This window comes from Aphis gossypii, chromosome 1 (assembly GCF_020184175.1).
Source record: "Aphis gossypii isolate Hap1 chromosome 1, ASM2018417v2, whole genome shotgun sequence".
In the NCBI taxonomy this organism is placed as follows: domain Eukaryota; kingdom Metazoa; phylum Arthropoda; class Insecta; order Hemiptera; family Aphididae; genus Aphis; species Aphis gossypii.
The window spans coordinates 36,722,267-36,737,157 of NC_065530.1; the positions used below are offsets into that span (position 1 = coordinate 36,722,267).

The 14,891-nt window shown below is 27.1% G+C and overlaps 1 protein-coding gene and 1 long non-coding RNA gene across 4 annotated transcripts; both read left to right on the plus strand.

Annotated features, from left to right (window-relative positions):
- Window positions 1–299: 299 nt before the first annotated feature.
- On the plus strand, window positions 300–4,928 carry LOC126552890 (uncharacterized). 2 transcript variants are annotated; one of them, XR_007606349.1, is made up of 4 exons: window positions 300–2,026; window positions 2,184–2,464; window positions 3,127–3,263; window positions 3,351–4,928. It is a non-coding gene; the product is annotated as an uncharacterized LOC126552890 (long non-coding RNA). The 2 variants fall into 2 exon arrangements; XR_007606346.1 differs by having other exon boundaries at window positions 3,127–4,928.
- A 1,546-nt stretch (window positions 4,929–6,474) lies between these two features.
- On the plus strand, window positions 6,475–9,484 carry LOC114130233 (alkylated DNA repair protein alkB homolog 8-like). 2 transcript variants are annotated; one of them, XM_050197412.1, is made up of 7 exons: window positions 6,475–6,841; window positions 7,391–7,466; window positions 7,533–7,625; window positions 7,690–7,815; window positions 7,874–8,056; window positions 8,338–8,624; window positions 8,982–9,484. In XM_050197412.1, the coding sequence occupies exons 1-7, from the start codon at window positions 6,752–6,754 to the stop codon at window positions 9,414–9,416; spliced, it is 1,290 nt and encodes a 429-aa protein (XP_050053369.1). In that variant the 5' UTR covers window positions 6,475–6,751; the 3' UTR covers window positions 9,417–9,484. The 2 variants fall into 2 exon arrangements, with proteins under 2 accessions (XP_050053369.1, XP_027850962.2); XM_027995161.2 differs by having other exon boundaries at window positions 6,477–6,841; window positions 7,391–7,625.
- Window positions 9,485–14,891: the final 5,407 nt, after the last annotated feature.

The window sequence follows — 14,891 nt, forward strand, 5'->3', positions numbered from 1 at the left end:
CTAAAATACTAACATTTTTTGAATTTTAAATATTCAATAGATACAATATTGACAAATGTAAGTACCTATTTAAAAATGACCAACATTTAATCAATGTTTGATTGGATTTGGATACAGTTAATAATAATGGAATGCAGACACTTAATTACTAAGTTAGTAGGTACCTATATTAAATATTTTGTTCTAAGTTTATTACCTACTGCTATATTTTATATACCTATATTTAAAATTTGAATTTCATGTAGGCAATATTATAATAAATTATCAGAAAAAAGAATTTATTCATAAATTAACTTTTTGTTTGATTTTTATACTTCATAACTTTTTTTTTTATTTATACTTTATTAGATACCTACCAATTACAATAATATAATATAATTATATAAAATACTATTATTTTACTTTTAATCTAATTAATATCTGATATTAATCAAATACCTATATTCTATAGGTAAAGTTAGTTAAACCTTAGTTAATACTTAATTGATATAGGCTGTATAGTATAAACTGTATAGCAGCGGTTCCCAAACTGTGAGGTGCGAGCAGTGTTATTTTGTCATAACAATAAAAATATTTGTATGTTTAAATACTTTAAATTTGTTATTTATTTATTTATGGGAGGAGCAATTTTTTATTTTTTTATTTTTAGGGTGGCGTAAACTAAAAAAATTTGGGAACCGCTGCTGTATAGGGTATGCAATGCAGGGGTGTAGGAGCTTAGCGGATAGAACCTCATGTTGATGTCTTAAATTTTTTAATTTTATAAATTGATAAATTATTAAAAATATTGAATAATAATTAACAATTGCATTATAAACTGTAATAATTTAATAATGTTTTTGAAATCTACAAACAACTAATTCACCCTTCAAACGACTTACCATATTTGTGTCACAGGCGCAGATCCAGAACATATTTACGGGGGGGATAGTAGTGCATCTCGAATATAATATCGCTAATAACGCTATCAGAAAAACAATGCATTTTATTTTAAATAGATATTTTTTTCAATTTACCAGTCTACGGGAGGGGGGCATGGCTCCTTGACCCCTCCCCACCCCTTTGGATCCACGTGCAACTTGTGATAGATCACGTAAAGGATAGGTAGTAAGGAGATAATTCTTGATTAGGAATAAAAAATGTTTTTAGCTATTGAAAATTAAAAAAAATTACAGAAAAAATAATCACATAATTTTTTTTTTATTAAACAATACAAAAAACAAATATACAATGTTATAATGACAGATGTATCACAAAGTCCTAATGTGATACTATATTAAGTATGTAGTTCTTACCTTACCTATTTTTTGTGTTTATGTATATGGTATATCGTATGTGTATCATAGAAAAGAAAGTAAACGCCTGGTTATCGTATCGCTATAATGAATTCCCGTACTACATTCCTGCGATATCCGTCTGCATTACAGCTGTCGCTTGTAAACACTTCCCCCATGTAACTTAGGGGTAGGTTCCGGCGTAAGTTACGATTAGCCACCCACTGTGGTGGAATGGGTAATTCTGAGGTTGGTGATATCATACACCATGTTGCATGGTCTGCGTTTGGGCCGGAATCTTTCATTGGCTGAGAGCAAAAGAAAATAGCTTTGCCAAAAGAGCTAGCTGGATTTTTTGATACGGATGTTGTTCTTATAAATGACAGGAGGTTTATTTGTTTTTCAGTGGTTAGGGACCGACTTATTATTGTTTGAGACTTGGATCCAATTATACTCAGTTCTGAGAAAATCACGTTACAGACTTCAAACCCTCTATTGTTTTGTATAATACTAGATATCGTTATTAATAAATCGAAGTTCATAGCAGTGTTGGCAGTGGCGTAGCTAGACAATTTTTCTTAGATAGGCCCGATATTTTGATGGAATAAGGATTATCAATTAATATTTTTATTTAATAAAAAACATGATATAAAACATTCATTTTTGGAGAAAAGTGGGTAGGCCTGAGCCTACCTGCTGGCTACGCCACTGATAATGATCCCGATTGGAATACACATCAATTTGAAAATCGAGTAAGTTATTATGAATTAATGATTAAATAGAATACTTTTAAATTATATTTGATCTTATATTTTTAACTATAATAAAGAAATGTTTAATCGTAAAAATCTAAAATACAAATATTATTAAATTCTATGCGTAAAATTAAAAAAAAATTAAATTTTTTAGAAACGACCATGCTCAGCGATGTCAACAATATTAGTCGTCCGTCGTCTTCATTGTCGGAATATAGACCAGATCCGGTTATGTAGGTGTGTTGCCCAATCTGAGACCTAACTCTAGTCTGTCCGTTCGTTCCAACACTTCGGACGAAAAAAAAACATCAACTAGAACACATTTCAGATTGTTCATATGGTCCCATAAAGAGCTGATAAGTAGACCTTTGACCAGGACGTTTGTCCAGTCACCCGGTTCGAAAATTGAAAAAACCTCATTGATGTACGATAGAGGTAAGTAATTTAATTTGATCATCGTCCTAATATAGCAGTAGTGGTATATTTGTAATTTTGAATACAGAACCAACACTGTATTAGTTTAAAATATTGTTTATAAGAATACTTATAATTGAATACTATATACATTGTGAATATTTTAATATACGACACTCATTATTTAGAAAACTACGATGTTATTAACAAAACATACTTATTTATTATATTATGATTTATTAAATTACACAATTTTTTTTAAAATTATTTTTTATGATTTTAATTTTTGAACGACAAAATCATTTTTGATTTCATGTTCCAAAACAATATTTTTTGAAGATTTTGTTTGTATACAAATTTAATTTTAAACAAATCAATTAGTTGTAAGTTATATAACTTATAATTATATAAATTTATATTAGCATAATTTAACATCATGTCGTCAAACATACGAATACACATATACTATTATTTATTATATATATGTATTATCATAGTATTACAGCTTAACAAAAAAAATAATTAATTAAATCAATATATTTTGGTTAACAATAATAAATAATAAGACTAATATATATATATGTATATAAGAGTAGGTACTTATTAGCAACTAGCAAGATACAATTATAGGTATTTATACTATTTCTCTATTATAAAGTACTTTAATAATAATTCTATTTCAGATGAAACCCTCTGCCATAAATGTAATACTTGAGAATATCGTTTAAGACAAATCGATAATATAATACCTAAACCAAAATTATCAAGAGGTATATTTATGAAAGGAGCTGATAATATAAACAATGGACATTTAAACAAGGTAAAATGAAGAAATTATACACATTACTCACTTAATAGTTAATATAATAAATCATGTTGATTAACACAAGTTTATTATTATTATTAGGAAACTCTAAATAAGCGTTAAGACCAACTAAAGCAAACATCCGACCAAGCCCGGATTAAGGGGGAGCCAGGGGGGTCATGTCCCCGGGGCCCACGTGTGTAAAGGGCCCAGTCTTCTCAGCTTAAAATTACATCGAGTGATAATTTGTACATTTTATAATACCAACAATAATATTTAAATTTTTTTTTTGTTTGAATTAAGAGGCTAGAACAAAGCTAGGTTAGGTAACAAAGCTAGAAAAAAAACTTGTACATAAAAATACTTCATTTTATTTATAAAAATGTATTTTAATAAAAAATAATGTTTTAAATTAAATTTGTTTTATTGTATACTTTTATAATTTTAAAGAATAATTATTGTTTTCATTGATAGGGGCCCACAACCATGTATTGGTCTTTGGGCCCCTGAAGGTCTTAATCCGGGCTTGCATCCGACTATAACTATAATACTGCAAAATAATTATTAAATTCTCCAGGTTCGTCATCGCCAATTACGTCTGCGTGCGTTATTGCCTCGGAAAGCACTCCGAGACAGGGAATCTCCTCGTACAGGTTGTGCAGCGAGTCGTCGAATCCGGGTCCTGGGGGCTGGAGAATTCCGTATAGTAGCCTCCTCTACCGCCAATTTGTTTTTGAGGAAGGGTAGGGAATGTGGCGTATAGATGTTGTCCTAGTGTAGTCACCACATTGCCGAGTTGTTCCAACTGCAACATGACGGGCTTCGGCACATAAAAAGATAGTGAATGGATCAAATTCAGTATCTCCATCTCTGCTCTGTCAACCGGTTGAGAATTCTTCTGCTTAATTGTTATCATACGCATCCAAATACACGCAGTAATATAATAGTCCAAGTATTCGGGCAATAGCACTTGGTATAGAGATGGATTGTAGATAAGTAACTGTGCGTAGACCATGCGGGACACTTCGATGGCTGCCGGAACGGATGATGTAAATAATGTATTGCGGCACACTTCGTGTGCTTCCAGTTCCATAATCGTGTTCGAAAACATGGTTTTATATATGAGTATAAAATGTTAAGTACCTAGTACCGTTTATGCCGAATGATGCGAAAAATGGCGATGATCAAAAGCGACGTAATTACTAAAGAGTACCGAGTAACACTTCACTTGTGTTAATGTGTTCACTATAATATATTAATATATTATATATGATGACGCGATGGCGATCGAACGCGACCCGGTGGCTATAGGTATTATAGAGCAATTCTATGTGAGCTGAACTCGACAACCGACGATGGCCGACGCGACACGTAGTTGCAGGACAAAGTGTCAAACGCAATACCGACGATTCCGTGCGAGTGCACAACACGCTTATTAGTTAGGTATTATACACGCTGAAAACTAAGACGTTTTAAATATAATGTGTAGATAAAAAAAAAATAAACCGGAAGTAGCATGGTACACTTATCCATGAGCGAATGGAGTATAATATTAATTATTAAGCGAATCGCGATAACGATCAAATACTGTAAACGATAGTGGTGGAAAAATAACAGTCGAGCTTATTGGTTTTAAATAATTTAGTCGCAAATAAAAAAAATATAGTGTTGGAAACTCATAATCATACAGATAACAGTCATACCAAAACAATGGTGACCAACGACCAACTATATTACACTACCTATCTTGCAGACAATATCAGTTTCACTACTTGCAATATTATATTATATTATTTATATTTAAAACTGTACGATAACACAATAGTTTAATAAGAAATAATAGATATACCTACATACTGCGGCAGAGCGCGAATCATAGGCTATAGCCTATGCTTTACGCCTGTACTGCATAATCCTTGTGCGGATTATTACAGGGGCGTGCTCAGAACATTTATGGGGGGAGGGGGGTTTCAAGTAAAATTGAAGATTCTTGACTTTTACCTAACTTGACCATTAGTTTTTTTTTTTAACTAACAACAAATTTAATTTATAGATTTAAATATTATAATGCTAATATAGGTACTATTTATACTAATATACAATAGGTATACATTCGAAAATCAAATACATAACAAAATCTAATTTTCTTGATTTTTTGCCCAATTCATTTAAAACTTTTTCTGCTGTTAGTGGTACTTCTTTATGAACAGCTAACATAGTTTTAAGTCGAGTCTAAAACCAAAAAAATGTTTTAAAAAAATGTATATACATTTTTATTTAAATAACTAGAAAATACCTCAGTCACTGTGTTTCGTATAGATAAGATTTTAATCTTTTGAGACAAGAAAATGTTCTCTCGGGGGTGGATGTTGAAACAGGTAAAGTGCATAGAATTTTTAATAGAAAATATATATTGGGAAATATTTCTTTATCACACTGTCTCAACGCTTCTAAACAATTTTTAGGATATTTCACAAGTTTGTTAAGTTTAGTACCTATGCCATAAGTGTAGTTCAGCAAAAAAAAAGGTATTTTGTAGTTAGAAACTTAGAAATATATAAAAAGTCGACTGTTTATACTTAAAATTGTAATATAAAATACAAGGTTCTTAATGAGTTTTTCAATCTATTATATAAAAAAATCTACCGGAAAATAAAATAAAATTTTTATAAGCATTTTAAGTTTAAATTTAATGTAGGTACAACATTGGATATCCACTTCTACAATTCTTTCTTTTCAAATGATTTTTTTTTTAATTTTAAAATGTTTTATATTTTCATAAATGACAAGTTTCGAAATTTTTAATTCAATTTGAGATATTTCATCTACTATTATAGGCATGTCAAATTTTTAATTTGTTAAGTTCTTTTTATAAATACTGATAAAAAATTATTTGAATGATCAAATTTCTTGAAAATTTAATTTTTGATTCCACATAAGTTGTTCTTATATCTGTATAAAAATATTTAAAATTGATATAAAGCTCAATTTTTTTAAATATTTATTTGAAGTTACTGTCAAATTAGAATTTTTATGAAGTTATTTATTTAAAAGAGAAATAACGTCTATACCACATACCATATTTAAGTAAACTTAAACCGTGGTCCGCACTCTATCTATTATAATTTGTGATAACTGGGATGAAGACCATAGATAATATGGGTCTGCAAGACAGTTCGACTCCGTGATAACTGATAATATAGTAAATACTATTTATTCTGTGATACTACATAATAAATATTATTTTTAGTTTTTCTAATACTATTTAGTAGTTTTAGTACTTAGAATTTTCTATTTACTATTTAGTATTTGAAAGTTGATCATTCAATATTCAGGATAGCAGGCAGTTGCTGCCTGTTGGTAGCTATTAGCCATTAGGTCTTATTACCGTATTAGTGCACGTTAAACTGTTATTTTTTTTGTTGATGCTTGATGATTTTTCATTATTTTTTTTACTAATTGAATTATTTGTGTAAACTAATAACTCATAATCATATCTCATAATGGCGGTAATAAATAAAAAGAAAATGGAAGTGTACTCATCCATGTTGAAGAAGGATATGAATATTGAAGCTAGCTATAGTCCAACTACAGTAATATAAATTTATAAAATACCATTACTATTATTATTAAACATAATTTATTATAACTAAGTATTGTTTTAATCACTTATAAGCTTTTATAGGTAGTTTATTATGTACTATTAATTTACTAAATACAATTGCAATTTATTTAAACTAACTGTTGAATTTGTTTCATAGGTTCTTTTACTGTATTTTCCTCTATTAACCCAAGCAATTTATTGTTATCATTTTTCACGCAACTTCCATAACTGATTAACATAAACACAAAAGTTCAATTTCCTGAAAAATTTATTTTTATAATTAATGTTTTTCCCAGTAGAAGGCCAAAATAATGCTTTGTATCTTAAATTCATATGTAGAAAACAATTAACTGTCATTTTTTTGTACAATTTAAAATTTTACTATGATACTTTTAACCACGAGACCTGTGGAATATTCTACTTTTACTCATATTATGTAATTCCGTCTTAGGGTTTGTTGATACACTTAAATAATTAAATTGATTGATTTTTAAAGTTAAAAAAAAAGAGTTATTCACTAATGATTATTTTGTTTTAGAATATAATGGTGTGCAATTGTGGATTGGTGAATGGTCTAAGTAGAAAAGCTTTAAAACAAGTTTTTTATCAATATGGTGAAATAAAGTACATGATAATGATACCTCATAAATCATATTGTTTTATTTCTTTTGCTGAAGTAGAGGAAGCAATAAGAGCATTCAATAATGTGAATGGGAAGTATAATGGTCTCTCTAACGAACATAAAATCTTTAATTTGATTTTTACTGTTTCAAGTAATGTTTATTAGTATATTAAATATAAAATGATTTTATGTAATTAAAAAATTTTCCATCACAGTTCCACAAACAATAAAAAAATTGTCAACTGCATGCCCCAATGGATTAGAAATTATTGAGAATTTCATTACAGAAAAAGAAGAAAATTTTATTTTAGAATATTTGAATGAACATTGGTCTGGATCAAGTAAACATTTTACCAATTTAAATTTGTGAATAATTATATAATTAAATTTAACTTCTAGGTTCAATGAAACATCGTCAAGTAAAACATTATGGATATGAATTTGATTATGACCATAATGGTGTTCGGTATGATACTTGTGAACCAATTCCTAAAGAATTTGAATTTATTTTAAATGCTATTTATTTGCGTTTAAAGTGGCGCCCTGATCAAATAACCATTAACAAATATTTACCTGGACAAGGTAAAAATATTGAAAAGCTTAGATTATGTACTAAAACATCTGTATACTTTGTATTAAAATTTAAAAAAGTATTAAGCAAATGTGGTTTTTGACATACATTTATACCTTTTATATTTTATGATAAGTTGAAAAAAAATTTTAACACTCAGAAGTTATTTTATGATAGTTTTACTAAATAACCACCTGTTTGTCTTTATGTGGACTCTTATTCTTTTGGGTCTTGACAAACAATAGTATAGACTAGCTTTCACATAATTATAATATGTTTCTTTATTTTTCAGGAATTCCAAATCATATCGATAATATTTCAGTGTTTGATGAATATATTTTGTCTCTATCATTAAATTCTGATATTAATATGGAATTCAGAAAAGATTCATTCAAGCATAATAGTGTTTTTATAAAAGCTAAGTCTCTTTTAATTATGTCTGGTGAATCAAGGTATGAATGGACTCATGGCATAACACCCAGAAAAATGGATTTAATTAGTACAGAAGATGGTCCTGATGTTGTTTATCGTGGAACTAGATTTTCTATAACATTTAGACGAGTAATTGAATTTACTAAGGTAAATAAAATGGTAAATATTGATAGTTTCTATAATCCTGTAGATAATAGCTACTATTTTATGATGTTTATTATTTTTAAAAAATTATATTAATTTTTTAATATATAATAATTTATTATAAAAAATTAATGTATTACAGTGGAACGTCGATAACTTGATTCGATTTAGGGCGAAAAAAAAATTTGAGTTATCGTAAATTTGAATTATAGAGGTTTGAGTCATCGAGGTTCCACTGTATATGAATATCCAGTTTTAAATTGGATAATTGATGTTCTATTTATAAAAATGTATAAATTAATTTTCATTTAATTGTAGCATTATTATTTATTATTATAATTATTTTTTTTCTATTTTCAGGTTAAAAAAGATTTGTATGAAATATTAGGTTGTGATAAAACCACACCTTTTGAGACATTAAAGGATAATTATAAAAAATTACTTCTTAAGGTTCATCCAGATAAAAGTGTTATGTCATCATCAGCTGCTTGTGCTGAATTGAATAAAGCATGGAGTGTTCTTAAAGACTCAGATTTAAAAAAAAAATATGATGAGGAAATTGAACAAAATGATATTAATACAGAAGTAACAATCTTTGATAATCTAAATATTAGTGATTTAGAAAATAATGAAACGGAAGACACATTTTCCTACAATTGCCGTTGCGGAGGCAAGTTTTTAGTGCCTAAGTCCACGGTTGTTAATGTTGATCAAACAGAATCTTTATTATTTCCTTGTGATGATTGTTCTTTATTTGTTGAAGTCATGTTACCAAATTCTAATGTTTCTAAATAAAAAAGTATTAATACAAAATGTGTAATATTTGTATAATATGTATAAAAAATGAATGACAATTTACAATATATTTTTTATTTTTTATTTTTTCAGACCTTTATTAAATTAAAAATGGTATGAATAAAACAAAGTTGTTATAATATATTATATTATAAATAATTAATTAATTACCTTAGAAAAAAAAAAAAGAACATATGTGATAAACAATAATCTTAATACACTTTAGTTCATTAAGATGAAAAATCCAAAAAAAAAAAAAAATTATAATACAAACACAAGAATATAGTATAATTTTTAAAATAATTCAAATTCCATATAAAAATAGTACATGTATCTTGTTAAATAAAATAATGCCAATATAACTTAATATTCTATTTTTATTAAAAATATTATAATCTGAACATTCTTAGTAATAAAATATTTTATAATTTACTATATTCAAAAATAAAGACATTACTTAGTATAAAGTAGATAAGTAATACTAAATATTAAATAAAGGAATATGTTTTACAGAGAGTATACACAGCCTGTTTTGCACTAGCGTTTGGGTTCATTTAATGCATAGATAAAATATAAATAATTAATTAATAATTAAATTAATAATTTATTTATTAATTATTAAAATATTATACAATTACAGAATTAAAAATAAATGTTTTACTAGTTTGTAGGTGTAACAATTGTTTTCTACTTGTCTTTGCTTATTGCACACTTAAAGTAAGACAAAATAATTTAGCTAAACTATAATTTTTCTAATTAGGTAAACCTGTTAAAAAAAGTTTATCAATTTAGGGAATTTAGGAAATCTAGGAATGATGTAGGTATGTATGTATTCATTCTACTTCTATTAAGTTGCCTAGATCGTAACCAATTATCTCTACTTATAAAAATTATTTTTTTTGATAGACTTTTATTTTTAGAATTAAAAGAATAGGTATGTTATTTTATAAAAGTTTTTCTAAATATATACCTATACAACAATTTTTTTTATATTTCCAAAAACTATTAAAAAAATCACTAAAATGTATAGCACACTTCATTCTACTATTAATTTTGGTGCATTTTTGTACACTTAAAACTATAGGTAGGTAATTGTTATTATAATGGTCTAATTAAAAAAATATTTTTTGAGTATTTTATAGAATCACATTTGGAATAGCTACTAATTTTTCAAATAACTAACAAACATTAATTTAAATAAGTTGTTGAGTTTAAAGTTTTTCGAGCCTCAAATCTCAATTCATAAATTATTCAAACAATATAAATTAAAATTTTGTTATTTGTTATGAGGCATTTGATGTGTTCAGCTGATTATAGCTGTATAATTTATATTTATTTATTAGAAAGTTTTGATCAGACGGAAATAGTATCGTCGTATATTAGTCATTTTAGACTCAATACGAGTATGTAACTCTATGTATAACTCCTGCAAGTATTGCATGATGATATTAAATGTTATTTAGATTATATTTTGATCTACGAAACTATTTCCAAATCATCGTGCGTTGGTGCCGTAGTATCCATATCTTGGTATTTGGTATTTAGTTCAAAGAAATCTATAAGTATACCTTATGGATAACCGCGGTTCCACGCCAACCAACCATTGTGGTTAGGTATTACAGTGTGAAAAGAGTGATGTGAAAAAAATGTGTAAAACTTTACTTTGGTCGCCGCGCATATCTTTCGATCAATTGGTCAATCGTCTTCGTTTTATATTCATAATAATATCGTTATTTTATCTTATTATAACTTTACTGTGTACCCATATTCAAGGAACTTGTACTGTAATAAGCTATAACGCTTGCAATAATCGGTTGGATGTCCGATTACCCAATGAGTACCTACTGTGTAGTGTAACGTATAATGTAACTTTGATAGTTAAAATGTGATATTCACTCCAGCTGCGAAGAATAGGATATTAAATTTTTGCATCTGCAGGAGATTTGAAATTTATAATAACACATTAACACTGGAAGGGATTCGAAACGGACTGTTCTTCATATTATGCTTAAAAGACCCATATATATTCCATCGTAGGTAAGTACCTATTGAATACTGATCAATCTAATTACGTGATGTGGATTTTGATAAAAAGTTGAGATTCCTCTTTGTCTATTGCTTTATTTAATCTATATACTCATAGCCCATAGGAGTTCGTAGTAGGATGATTTCGGGGCGTTAAATTCCTAATATACATTTTTAATAGGTTATTTTGTAGAGGCACCCTTAATTAGAACTAAAATAACTTAAAAATTTAAAATATGATCATTATTCATTTAATATAGTCGTTTGGAGTTCTTTGCTTCGATTTAAAATTTTTTTTTGTTTATGTAGATATTTTTTAGATGTACCTATTAAATTTAAAACAAATATTGTGTTTGTATAGTTCAATTCTTTGGAGTTCCCAAGAGCTAATTATGATCTAAACTTGAGCATATCTTAATTACACTATTTTTAGATTTTGAACGAAATGATGAATGTATTGATTTTACAATGATGTGTGTTTGTGTGTGTGCATGTGTGTTAAGCATAATTTCTAGAAATAATGCTTCAAATTCAAACTTCGGAGGTGGTTTTCGATGGCAAAGTGAATATTCTTGGTGCATTATACAGGTCAAAAAAAGTGACAGAAAAATGGAAATTTTTACACAAAATCAGTTTTCGATAAAATTAACGTTTTTGTATGGTTGTAACTCAATAACTAATCTCTTTAAATACTTGAAATTTTCACCAAATTGTTTTTATTAGCGTAAATTTAAATTTAAATTTTTTTAAATTTTTAAGATATTTTGGCTTTTTTTGAGCTATTTATAGACAACTGAAATTTTCGACTTTTCTAAGTATTTTTTTTTTGAAGTGTCGATAAAAACTTGAAAATTTAATACAACGTTTCTGATAAATTGTTTTGTAATCTTGTTGTTTAGTTAAAAAAAAATCAAAAATCGTTTTTTTACACAATTTTTACGAAATATGTCAAAATTGCAAAACTTTACATGTAATTTTGTGGTTAAAAATGTTTGTACTTATATCTTATAAGCTTATATAAGCTTAAAAAATTCAACACTAAATTTTTTTTCAAATAGCTATAGAGAAATATCGAAGGGTCCTAATAGAAAAAATGTTGTGAGCGTTTGAATTTTATTAAGTTTTATTAAACTTTTACGAAATTGCGTAACGATAACGATTTATCTATAAACGATTTTAAGTTTGTATTTGTTATTATTTAAAAAGTATAAGTCGTAGGTACTTGAAAATTTCACCAGTTATTTAAATTGGCATTTTCTTTACAACATTTAATTTTCAAAATACTTCGCTTATTTTAATGCTATCTATATAGGTATTTGAATTATATATTTTTATTAGTTTTTGGATTTCAAATATTGACAAAAATTCGTCAAAATCATGAACAGGTATTTACAAATTATTTTGTAGTTAAAATTTATAAAAAACGTTTATTTTAGTATCTAAGAATTAAAAATGTAATACAAGATTCTCCATGAGCTTGACTTACAATAATTATAACAAACTTGAACATTGGCCGTTGGTTAAATAATTTTAGATTTTATTGTTATATTTAAAAATTACAAGTCCTAAAAACTTGAAGCATAAACCACTTTTTTCACCACTCAATTTAAAAAATAATATATTTTATGTATTATATCCTAAGCAGTAGGCTGACAAATTATCTCCGTTCAGAATTGTTTTTCGTATACTATGATATCTATTATTCGATTTTAATTTAACACTCCTATATATTATACTAGTGATCCATACCTATGGCACTTATTGTACAGCAGAGCGGTACCCACTTGACCTGCACGCTTTTTTTCTTTTTAAAAGAGGAGCTTAGTTATCCATCGAGCTTGCATACTTTGTCCCACCTCAAAAAGTCACACGAAATCGTTTAATTTAGTAACTGGAACAATGTTAAAAGTTTAAAAGAAACGGCACCATTAAAAAATTATTTTAGTCAATTATTTTAGTAGTTTAGTATATTATTTAAAAATTAAAAATTATCAGAAGAAAAAATGGAGGTGAACATGCATGATGAGTCCTATGTTATTTAATCTATTGTATTATATCATATTCGATTAAGTAAAAAATACATAAAATGATGTGATGTGTTTGAAAAAACCAATGCGGCAATGTTCAACAAATATTTCTCTCCTCAGTCCTCATCGGAAAATTGTTCATTATAAGTTGTTATTAGGTATGTTAATATATTATTTTGTTACACACCTGAGGAAATATACTGCAGTTTATTATTATAAAGCTATTCATGTGGTGGAAATATGAACTAGTTAACTGCGACAAAGGAAGCTTTATGACCACTCAACATCCAACGAGAGAGGAGAACATTCGATAGACGATAGCGCCGATATAGCTTACCAGTATAATTTAAACTATGGTCATAGAATTAATAATCATTTTATTGCATAAGATAATTTGTTGATATATGTATACATACGTACAATGTACATAGTACATACATATTAGGTAGGTACATGTGTTTTATCACAAAGAAAATGATAAAATATAGTATTTAAATTACAAAATATTCTCCTACCTACTTACGTCCTAATTCTGCATGACCAATTACCCTCCCAACCCCTCTACAACCTATAAGCCTATTGGCAGCTTGTGAGTAAAAATAAAAGCTCACTTTGTAACACCACGAACTGTTAAATGTCTCTAAATGACGCTGATGGATGATTTAGTATATTCTAACATCGTCGTCTATATTTTTAATCTGTTACTGTAAATAACATGCTATCAGTGTTAGCACAATAGATTAATATAAAAAATATAGTGCAGTTATTATGTTAATCTAAGGTATTATAGTAATTATTTATTATGTAATACGCATGTCTTAGATCTTATATATGTTGTATAACCATTAACCATGTGTTACCTATTAAAAAAGTTCGCAATTACTAAAATATAAATTATTTTATTTTTTTTTTATAACAGATAATAGATGTAAGTAATTTATGTACCTATCTAATTCTTAAACACTTATTATTTTGGAAATAAATAAGAACATTTAGATTTTTGAATAATAAAGGAATATTTAAGGTAATTAGGTATTTATACTTATACATTATGTATTTATATAAGATAACTCATAAGTGTTAATTTAAATAAAACTTTTGTCTGTTATTTATATTATATACAATGCTACAAAAGAATAAGATTTATATTTAAAACAATCAAAGTAATTTTGCAATTTTGAAAACATTGACATTTGGAAATTAATAGAAATCGTATACTTATATATAAGTATAATATACCTAGCTTATAGTAAGAAGCCAATCGATAGTTTATACATATTTTGTAATTTGTTGGTGAGTAGGTAATGGAAATACTGATGTAATACAATACATTATTGTAATATAAATCAGCGATTATGCTTTATTGTTCACTGTGTAGATTAAAATAATATATCAGTTTTTATTTTGAAATTTTCCTTGTCTG

What these genes read in the sequence shown, in the direction of transcription:
- LOC114130233 (XM_027995161.2), top strand. Translation starts at nt 6,752, where the DNA reads ATGGCGGTAATAAATAAAAAGAAAATGGAAGTGTACTCATCCATGTTG. An exon ending in TTTGATTTTTACTGTTTCAA is followed by an intron (nt 7,626 to 7,689) that starts GTAATGTTTATT and finishes TTTCCATCACAG; the next exon opens with TTCCACAAACAATAAAAAAA. An exon ending in GAGTAATTGAATTTACTAAG is followed by an intron (nt 8,625 to 8,981) that starts GTAAATAAAATG and finishes TTCTATTTTCAG; the next exon opens with GTTAAAAAAGATTTGTATGA.